This window comes from Otolemur garnettii, unplaced genomic scaffold (genome assembly GCF_000181295.1).
Source record: "Otolemur garnettii isolate 467f Iridium unplaced genomic scaffold, OtoGar3 scaffold00008, whole genome shotgun sequence".
In the NCBI taxonomy this organism is placed as follows: Eukaryota; Metazoa; Chordata; class Mammalia; order Primates; family Galagidae; genus Otolemur; species Otolemur garnettii.
The window spans coordinates 21,795,007-21,806,228 of record NW_003852403.1 but is presented as its reverse complement, the minus strand read 5'-3'; the positions used below and the strand labels follow the sequence as shown (position 1 = coordinate 21,806,228).

At 38.3% G+C, this 11,222-nt stretch overlaps 1 protein-coding gene across 6 annotated transcripts in view; it reads right to left on the bottom strand.

The window, feature by feature from the left end:
* Window positions 1–4,698: 4,698 nt before the first annotated feature.
* Window positions 4,699–11,222, bottom strand: part of JMJD1C (jumonji domain containing 1C) — a 360,771-nt gene continuing 354,247 nt past the window's right edge. For 4 of the 6 annotated variants that reach the window (XM_023509587.1, XM_023509588.1, XM_003783625.3 and 1 more), the window contains 2 exons: window positions 5,883–6,014; window positions 4,704–5,581 (listed from right to left, as the gene is read on the bottom strand). In XM_023509587.1, the coding sequence (XP_023365355.1) occupies window positions 5,492–5,581; window positions 5,883–6,014 (222 nt within the window). In that variant the 3' untranslated portion in view covers window positions 4,704–5,491. Of the gene's footprint in view, window positions 5,582–5,882; window positions 6,015–11,222 lie in introns of all 6 variants that reach the window. The other 2 variants (XM_003783626.3, XM_023509586.1) reach the window with 1 other exon arrangement.

Sequence of the window (11,222 nt, the reverse complement as noted above, 5' to 3'; positions counted from 1 at the left end):
TCTCCTGCCTCCACCTCCCAAGTAGTTGGGACCACAGGCGCCTGCCACAACGCCTGGCTATTTTTTGGTTGCAGCTGTCATTTGGCGGGCCCAAGCTAGATTTGAACCCGCCACCTTAGGTGTATGTGGCTGGCACCTTAGCCACTTGAGCCACAGGCACCGAGCCATGGTTCAGTTATTCTGAATTGAAAATAGCATTGCTTGGCCAGGTCCAGGGGCTCACGCCTATAATCCTAGCACTCTGGGAAGTGGAGGCAGGTGGATAGCTTGAACTCAGGAGTTTGAGACCAGCCTAAATAAAACTGAGATCCTATCTCTACAAAAAGTAGAAAACCCGAGGCAAGAGGATCACTTGAGCCCAAGAGTGTGTGACACCATGGTGCTTTACAGGGTGATGGCTTGAGATCCTGTCTGAAAAAAATAGTATTACTTGTCCACAATTATATGATGGCAAATCTCTATGTGGGATTATAAAGCTATTATTAGAGAAATCTTCAGTCTAATGTTTATGACATACTTAACATGATAGAAAAAATTGGTATGCCAACTTTTACATAATACATCATCTCTGCTTTGTAAAGAAAAGGTTTGTGGGAAGTAAACCAGTATGACACCTGTGGGTAGAGAAATTGAACCCTTGCCTATTTCTTATGTTTGTTGGTATTCACAATATTATAAATCTGGACAAAATGAATACAATTTTTAAAACCATTAGGTTAAGAATCAGAAACAATTTGAACCTGAATCAAGTAGTGGTCACCCCCATCTACAGTTTAAATACTCTTCTCCCAAAGTTTCCTTCAGTTGACAGTAGTGGCTTCTGGCTCACTGAGCACCACAAAAAAATGTTAACCACTAGGGACACAATACTAGGTGATGGTATGGGAATTTTTCAATTGATTTGAAAATTTTTTCAACTGACTTAAAAACTCCAACTGCTAATGGTTAGAAAGATATGAATGGAATTCTAGAGAGACTCCTAACTCACACATGAAAGTGGCCTATGGTGGACCAATGTCCCTACCATTGACTAAGGGTGACAGCAATTTTCTGTGACTATGTAATTTCTGGAGCTATTTACAATAACTTGTCATTGGACTCAATCTAAATGGGCTGACCTGCTGCATATATTCTCCTGAGAGGAAATGTGAAAAATGAATCAAGTCACATAATAACCAATTCAACAGATATGCCAAGTTTTTAATCCTAGAATTAGTTTCTGAAATCCTATGGTTTCATTGGGTTTAGAAAGCTTTGAAGAATCTTTTGCTGTATGGTCAGTTCAAGAAGTCTGTTTTGAATATGCAAATTTGTCCCAACATGAATAACATTTTGTTTGCTTGGAGGCTTTTTTTTTTTTTGAGATAAAGTCTCACTATGTCGTCCTCAGTAGAGTGCTGTAATATCACAGCTCACAACAACCTCAAACTCTTGGGCTTCAGCGATTCTCTTGCCTCAGCCTCCCAAGTAGCTGGAACTACAGGCACCTGCCACAATGTCTAGCTATGCTATTTTGTTGTTGTTGTCATTGTTGCTTAGCAGGCCTCAGCCGGGTTTGAACCCATCAGCCCGTGTATGCTGCCAGTGCTCTAACCACTGAGCTACGGGTGCCACGCCTGGAGGCAATTTCTTCCACAAGAAAAACTTATAAATGCAGAAAACTGCACATCTTGAACCAAATAGCAGAGAAATACACAAAACACATGCAAATACCTCAACTATGTCAACTAGCTTCTTTCACAGTGGTACTGAAACAACCCATCTGTATTTCCTTTCCCTCTGATTTCAGATAGCACTACCAACCACTTCATAGTAACTCAAATCACAAATTGCAACTTTGCCCACTTCCACAAGCACAATTTGGGACTTCCTCAAGGTAAAGTGCCAGACTTGTTAGTGGTGTTTATGTACTTCTTAAACATTTAACATGTGTAAACTCAAGGTTTATTTTTTAATGTGTCACTGATGAAGTTTTAGAGTGTTAAGTCCTAATACTACCATAAGCCCTGTGGTTTTCATTGTGGGACTGCACAGTGCAGTGATTTTTAGGTCCTATAAAGGCATTCCAATCTTCTTTATACAGAGGCTGGGCACAGTTGCTCACACCTGTAATCCCAGCCATCTGGGAGACCAGGGCAGGTGGATGGTTTGCTGTTATAAGTTTGAGACCAGCCTAAGCAACAGTGAGACACAGTCTCTAAAAATAGCCAGGCCTGTGGCAGGCTACTTGAGGGGCTGAGGCAAGAGATCACTTGAGCCTAAAACTTTGAGTTTGCTGTGAGCTGTGACATCATGGCTTGCTACCTGGGGTAAAAAAGTGAGCTCTATCTTAAAGTAAATAAAAATTAAAAAAAAACATCATATAGGCTGTTTTTTTTTTTTATTTGTTTCTATTTGGAATGTCTGATTTTTCTTTTCTGGAAAGAACATAATGTGTTCTTGTTGAACATAATTTGTTTTTACCAAAGTAGGAGTAAATTATAGTTACTCAAAACCTTTTTGGGTGGTAAGTTCCCATGTGTCATGCCACACATGGATTACCCACTTGCAAAGAATTAGGGGACAAAAATAAACATTAGGGTGCCTAAAAATTCACGTTAGTGAGTTTATGGAAAAGGGCTGAAAGGAAATCTAAATATATCCCCAACACATACTCTGTCCTGATTTTCTCTTACTTAGTGAAGTCTTCCCTAACCCCAGGCACAATTATACCTTTTCCAAATACTTGTACATACCCATAACAGTATTTAGCATATATAGCATAACATCGAATACTTTTATTACACCTTATCACCAGTGCCAAACACTTAATAGGTGTTCAATAAATGCTTTTGAATAAGTTGTAAAAAATAGTTCTGTCCTATATTGACCCCCCCACATTATAACTCTGATGTCTTTGCAAGGCATGTGTGGCTGGGGGCAGCAAAACTTTCATCCCCTTTACTACTAACTCCTTCCACTTATTAAAACCAAATCTGTACAATAGACCTTGATCCAGTGCTTGTTTCCATATTCTGCAATAGCCCCACTTTACTGGCAGAGTAATACTTCTTCCTTAGCCAATTCTCTACATCTTTTCATCATCTGTCAAATTTAGGGTTAAAGACTAGTGGGTAGGAAGGTAGTGCTGGATTCCTTGTTTATCCTCATAATGCCTCTTCTCTCAATCCAGCTAATCCCCCATATACAGCACATGTCCTCTGTATGTCCTCCACAGGTTACAGGGCTGAGATCTTTCCCATAGGTAAGGCGCAGAAAAGAGCATTCTTCATTTCATCATTTTAGCTGCAGCTGGACAGCTCATGTTCCTTGAGCTGACTGAACAGCTGAAGTCAGCTGCAAAAACTTTCCCAGCCACCAAAGGGAACTGAAACTTTGTATGCAGCTGCCAACATTTCATTGGTGTTCACAAGTCACTTAACTTTCATTAAAACAATCAGACTGATTACTATGGGAGCTAAAATATTTTGCGTACTGCTTATTACATTTTTTATGTGGTATCAGCATAAATATCTTGCAAACCTGGGATGTCATAGCCATTATAGTTAGCAAAGGTCTGAGTGCGAATCTTGGTGACAAGCCTGGTGGCATACATAGCTTTGTATGTTGGCCAACTTGCTATGCCCTAATTCATAACAAACACTGTATTGAACAGTTGTAGAACAGTTAACTGAATAATTTTCCTTTTTCCTCCCATAACTGACTACTGGTATTGTCTGGGACAGCATCTTTGATAGGCTAGCATCTAGAAATAGAACATGCTATACCTATCAATAAATCAACTATTGATCATATTTACACATAGAGCAAAGTAAAGGTATGACAGCACTTTTCTTCTGAAGCTTATTAATCTTACCTAGATGTAATTATGCCAGTACCTGATCTACCACAAAGGGAAGTAACAAGGAACTAGACACTGATTTGCATAGGTGCCACAATCTCAAAATGCACAGCAGAAGTGGATTTGAATTAATGTAATTTATTTATAGAAGAAAAAGAATCTGGCTTGGCGCCTGTAGCTCAGCAGCTAGGACATCAGCCACATACACTGGAGTCAGCAGGTTCAAACCCAGCCTGGGCTTGCCAAAGGACAATGACAACTACAACCAAAAAATAGCCCAGTGTTGTGGCAGGCACCTAGTCCCAGCTACTTGGGAGGCTGAGGCAAGAGAACTGCTTAAGCCCAAGAGTTAGAGGTTGCTGTGATCTGTGACACCATAGCACTCTACCAAGGGAGACACAGGGAGACTCTGTCTCAAAAAAAAAAAAAAAAAAATGGAGAAAACAGCTTAATGGTCAGAGAAATTGTTCCAGTAATTAGGGGACAATCAGCAATGTAACTCCTAGTCTTTCAAAAAACCTACAAATGTCTTTAATGATGTAAACATGATGGTTCTCGGGTCATGAATACAGCAGGAATATTGCTCATGCTTTCAGATGAGAAGAAAAGGCTATCCCTTTAATATCCTGCAGGTGTCAGTGGAGGCCTACATTTTCCCAGTAACTCAGCCTTAGGAATATGTGAGCCTCAAGCAACCAACTGATAATAAAAGCCAGCTATTAAAACCAAGATTCCAAATTAAAACAACTTGCCAAGGTCATATAGTAAGTAGAAGAACTCATAACCAGACCCAGGCTGACTTCAGGGTATTTTCTATGCCCTGCAGTATGTATGTCAAAAGAGAGAATTCTGAAGCCAATTTTTGATAAACTCCTTTTAATGGAAAATGTAAAACCCCTTTTAACTTTAATGTACAAAGCCATATGTAACACTTGCACTTTAACAAAAGCAAGCCAATGTTTTTAAAAAAATACATCATTAAATGTATATATGTATATATTTACATAGCATATTAAGTTTAATATTTAGCTTTAAAAGTTCACATAAATTTTACCAAAATGAGACAATTTTAAATAAATTACACCTTTCAAAAATGTTTAATTGTACAGTCAATAGCTTCAACAAAATATTGAAGTGTCTGTATTTAGTATCTACTTTATATACTTTATATTTTACAAATTTTACAATTATTTGGCAGTAATCTTCTGATTATGACATGACTGCTGTGCGATTCAGCAATTTCCCAAATGCAGGCAATAGCTGGTGTTTGTGTCCTATTCTCACAGTAACTGTCTCAATGTAGTGAAAAATATCAGTTATTTTAGTAAACTGTACAAGGTCACATTTACACCTGATGAACAATATAGCATAGAATTTTGTATTTTTTACCAAAAATAAATACATCATTTTAGATCTGGCATTTCCACAAATATCATATACATTATCATACAAAAACAGCTATATAGTGCTGCTTTTTAAATGTAGCTTGTTTTATAACATTGACTCACAAGAGCTGTGACGTATGCTATACTGCTGTGATGTCAGTAACAAGTAATTACCACAAAGAGAATTTCTTGGCACTGATGGTTTTGTGAAGCTTAAGTCAGTGTGCATACATATCATCATTCAAATCATTAAAACGGACCACACTTAATTTTCTTCCATATCCTCTACTTCATCTTCATGTATCTTCAAAGCTCTCACCATTTCTTTGACTGCATGATATAAGATATTTTTAACCTGAAAGAAATGTTGATATTTCTGATCATATCAGCTGGACAGAAATTAACAAATGACAACTATAACATTTTTTAAAAATAGCCATTTTAAGGGACCAAGAAAAGCCAAATTTATGAAAAAAATCGATGTTTAAAAGTGTTACCAATAGTTAAGGACACTAAAATTCATATAATTAAATATATGTTGATCTTAATCTTTGGTTGTCATCTGCTGTTAGATAAGCAAACTATTACGTACATATTATATTTCTGAATATAAAAAGTCTAAAGAATAGGACCTAGTTAGAATATTCATCTCTTACCTGTAGTTTATCATCATAATTGATTTCTTCCTTCAAAAGTCTCAGTTCTTGTGTTAAATGAAACGATTCTACAAGATGTTCTGGAGACACAAAGTCTTCAGTTACCTGAATACAGCTGTGAAAATTCTGTACCTATTACCAAAAGAACAGTGAAATAAAAATTTTAGGAGGTAGAAGCATAAAAAAGCAAAATTGTCTAAAACCAATAAGCACAGAGACAATTCTGCCAGAAAATTTATTTTCTATGAAACATCAAATGGATTTCAAAGCAGAAGACCACAATTTTATGGGAAAGTTATGTCACTGAAAAGCTTCATGTAAAGTGACTTCATAAATGGAGTATTTTTAAATGGTAATAAAGAAAATAACTTTTCCAGGAATCCTTTGGAGTCTGATAATCAGGTCCTAAATTGTCAGTTTTGTCAAAGTGGACTTGAAAGAATCTACCAGGCAATCAATCTAAATATATTCTCCTTGTTGCTCCTTTGGCTTTCAGCATTTTGGTTATATCACTGTCAACTCATACACTAGAGATCAAATTAAAGGAAAGGAAATAACTTAAGAACTGAGATGAAAAATGTAGTTCCAGACAGATCTGGATCACAACCAGTTTCAGAATTATCCTACGATTTTGGTTATTTGTATCTTTCTTTATTTTGCCAATTAAAGGCACCCCCTTCAATCTCCTAACATATGACATCAGTACAACAGTTTTCAACAGTTTTCTCTCCCCTGATAAAAGGGTTTTCACAGGAAGCCAGCCAGTTAAGTTTTATCTGTTATTTGCACTGTACTATTTCTTAGAACTGCTTTCTACTAATGCTAAGTAGAACAACAGAGGAAGACCCAAGATGATCCGATCTTGGATTTGTAGTGTTTCTAGATCGTCTTCTAGTGATGTAAGTCATAAAAATTCCTGGGAAAGGAGAAATAATTGAACATCTAAGCACTTAAATGTATTCGTACTTTTAAAAATATGCAAAGAAAATTTAACTGGGAAGAGTGAAATGAAGGAGATAGTAAGTGGAAAATGGAGACTCTGGGAATAAAAAATCTATTTGATGATAGGGTGATGGAATTCCAGAGAGGTTAGAATTCCTCCTCTGGGTGTTAATGACCACCTGAACAAGCTGCTGATAACTTGGTGGCATAGTAAAGTAAACATTTTCTTTCTTTTATCATTAGGCTCTTGGTTCTTCTAGTGGATGAACATACTGGATGTCTTACATTTTCAGCATTTCTGTACAGTCTCAACTGGCTCTTCATTAAGTGTCTGTAGAACAGATGCTCTATTTCACAGAGCAGGAAAGTATAGATGAGATGTTCAGCGCCTGTCCCAAGACAAATCAGCCAATAAATGGCAAGTCATCAGGAGCCCAACTCCTGTGATGTCTTGTCTAATAGATGCTTTACAGTTCTACATTAAGTCCTCTTATACCAGCATACACAGTCTCCAAATGCCCTCTCTCCTTAGGTCTTTCATTTATCTGAATATGCAGTGTGGAGAGTTAAGTCTTTCCAAAGTTTTAGCATTTACCTTTTGGCATGTCTAGCTAGATTCTAGCATGTCCTAAAATCACTTTGTAGTTCCAAAATTTCTACTTGGTTCCTTTTTATAATTTCTCTTTAAAAATTTCTCCTTCTGTTCATCCATCATTTTCCTGGTTTCCATTAGCTCTTTCAGCATACTTAAGACAGATGTCTAGTAAGTCCAATGTCTGGGCTTGGAAGAGTTTTGTCAATTTATTTTCTCCCTTTGAATGGGCCATACTTTCCTCTTTCTGTGTATGTCTTGTAATTTTTTGTTGAAATCTGAGTGTCTGGACATTATAATGTGTTTAACAACTCCGGCAATCAGATTCTCCCCCTGCCTCAGGGTTTGCTGCTGTTGACTGCTGAGAGCTGTAGTCGTCCATTTGCTTAGTGACTTTTCCAAACTGTTTTTGCAAAAGCTGTATTCCTCGTTGGGTGTAGTCACTGAAGTTTGTTCCATAATCTCAGTGGTCACCCAGTGACCCAATACAGATTTCTCTTAAGGCCAAGAACTGGCTGCCTTTTTCTTCAATAAGCAGTTTTCTGGTTGCTTTAAGTTTGGGATTGGATTCCAGAGCTCTGAAAGGTCAATCTGCCAACCTTTGCCAGGTTTTATTTGTTCTAAAATGACTTTTAGAAAAGTGACCTATATTAGTGCTTACAAGATGGTATTATGTTTCCTAATGACCCCCATCTGATGTATTTTCCTTAAAGTCTTGAGGGTTAGTTTGAAGAGGCAAGGCTCAGATTTAAAGCCAAACACAAGTGACCTTCCCATTTTGCTTATCCCTTTTGTAAGTGACCTTCCCATTTTGCTTATCTTTTGTTTGCCATGTTTGAGTCATTTATATTTCACTTTCTTGATGCTATCTTATTCATATTTGCCTTAAAGAGTCAGTTAATCATAAATAGGTAATATTAAATACATTTATATTCATACTAGTAGGGTTAACATCTTGACAATGTGACTGCTATATATTCAGCTATTTGTGAGAACTTCAGTATAAAAAGATTTTGCTGAAAAGTCCTTTTAATAATACAAATGCTGAGAATTTATAACTATTCTAAATACTGTAAACTATGTAAAATATTATAAAACTATATTATAAAGACTATATTATACAATATAAATAATAAACTATGTAAAATATTAAAAAAAATATAAACTACATAAATACTACAAACTATGTAAAATACTATGACCAAACAAAATCGATTAAGTAAAACAATCTAGAGTAAAGTTCACTGAAGATTTTGTGTTGATTTAAAAAAAATTTTCATTTATTTTGAGAGGCCAAGGGGGATGGATTGTCTGAGCTCAGAAGTTTAAGACTGGCCTGAGCAAGAGCAAAAGTAAGACCCTATCTCTTAAAAAAAAAAAAAATAGCTGGGTGCTATGGTGGGCACCTGTAGTTCTAGCTTTTAGGGGCTGAGGCAAGAGGACTGCTGTAAACCCAAGAGTTTAAGGTTGCTGTGAGCTATGACATAATGGCACTCTACCCAGGGCAATAGAGTGAGACACTGTCAATAAGTAAATAAATAAATTTTCATGTACCTTGTATCAGTCTACAAACATCTGACAATTGCTACTGCTAATAGTACCATGGGGCCTAGAAGGGTAATATGCCTCTGGATTTTCTAACTTCCCTTTCAAGATGAGACACAGACCCAGGTGACAGAATTTCTGTTCAGCCACCAGGACATCTGTCATACTCAATTAATGAAGGACAGGGCAGAGTTGAACCTAATAGTCAAGTATGTGTGCCAGAAAGCAGTATGGTAGAAAGGGTTCAATCTGACAATGAAAAAGGGTTGCTGGTGGAGGGAGAGAGCAAACATGGTCATTAAAAAAGCAGAGAGCTGGCTTAGCACCTGTAGCTCAGCGGCAAGAGTGTTGGCCAAATACACTGGGGCTGGAGGGTTCAAACCCAGCCTGGGCCTGCCAAACAACAACAAAAATAGATGGGCATCGTGGTGGGTGTCTGTAGTCCCAGCTATTTGGGAGGCTGAGGCAAGAATCACTTAAGCCTAAGAGTTTGAGGTTGCTGTGAGCTAGAAGCCACAGCACTCTACCCAGGGCCACATAGTAAGACTTTGTCTCCAAAAAAAAAAATAAATAAATAAATTAGCAGAGAGGCTGGGCACAGTGGCTCACACTTGTAATACCAGAACTCTGGGAGACCGATGCTGGTGGATTGCTTGAGCCCAGGAGTTCAAAACCAGCCTGAGCAAGAGCAAAACCTTGTTTCTACTAAAAAAAAAAAAAAAAAACCACAACTATTTGGGCATTGTAGCAGGTGCTTATAGTTCCAGCTCTCAGGAGGCTAAGGCAAGATCTCCTTTTTATTTATTTTTTTTTTGAGACAGAGTCTCACCTCTGTCACCCTGGTAGACTGCCATGGCATCATAGCTCACAGAAACCTCAAACTCTTGGCCTTGAACAATTCTCTTGCCTCAGCCTCTCAAATAGCTGGGATTACAGGCACTAAAGGTATGCACTACTACTCCTGACCAGTGTTCATATTTTTAGTAGAGACAGGGTCTTGCTCTTGCTCAGGTTGGTTTTGAACTCCTGAGCTGAAGCAATTCACCCACCTTGGCCTCCCAGAGTGTCAGGATTACAGGTGGGAGTCAAAAAGATCTGGGTCCAAGAAGATCTCTTAAGCCCAGGTGACTGAGGTTGCTGTGAGCTATAATGATGCTGCCATGGAACTCTACCCAGGGCAACAGAGTGAGATTCTGTGAGGAGAAAAGGAGGAGAGGATAGGAGAAGAGGAGGAGAGAAGAGGAGGAGAGGAGAGGAGAGGAGCCTGCAATTCCACAGCAGTTCTTAGTATATAAAGAGGGTTGTAGCTATGATGCTTTCTCTCAGCTTGCTAAGTAAGATATGAGTATGACTTCCCTGCAGACAGACCACTCTTATCCTAGTTTGGTTTCCGGCAGTGTTCACTGCTGAGAGGCCAGAGAAGAGAATGTTGTTTCTCCTCCTAACACTGTTGGCCACTCTCATGCAGTACCACTTGGTTGAAAGTTTTCTGATACATGCCTTCAGTTTGCAAGGTCTTCCTATTTTGAGTGGTTTTTTTTGGAGAGTCTCACTCTGTTGCCCTAGCTAGAGAGCAGTTGTGTGATCAGAGCTCACTGCAACCCTAAACTCCCAGACTCAAGTGATCCTGCTCCTTCAGCCACCCAAGTAGCTGGGACTACAGGTACGTGCTACTATGCCCAGATACATTTTTCTTCTCTTTTAGACAGAGTCTCACTCCATCTGCATGGGTAGAGTGCCATGGCATTGTATCTCACAGCAACCTCAAACCCTTGGGATCAAGTGATCCTCTTGCCTCAGCTCCCAAGGAGCTGCGACCTTGGATGATGCCCAACTCGTTTTTCTATTTTTAGTAGAGATAGGGTCTTGCTCCTGCTCAGGCTAGTCTTCAACTCCTAAAAGCAAACCTCCCATCTCTTCCTCCCAGAGTGTTAAGATTACACATGTGAGCCACTACGCTCAGCCTTGAGTAGTTTTCAAAGTGTGGTCCTTGGACAGTAAAATCAGCATTGCCTGTGAACTTGTTAGAAAAAGTAAAATTTCAAGTTCTTCTTCACACCTACTGAATTAGAGACTGTGGAGAGGGGGTACAGTATTCTGTGTTTTATAGAGTAATTCTAATGTATGCTGAAGTGTAAACACTGACATATCTGAAATTATTTTGAAGGCTGCCTGTACTCTACTAGAAGTGCTGAAGCCACTGAGAACAGTTCACAGATCCTTTAAAACCTAAATAGGTTGTAAATAACAATGCATTTCAA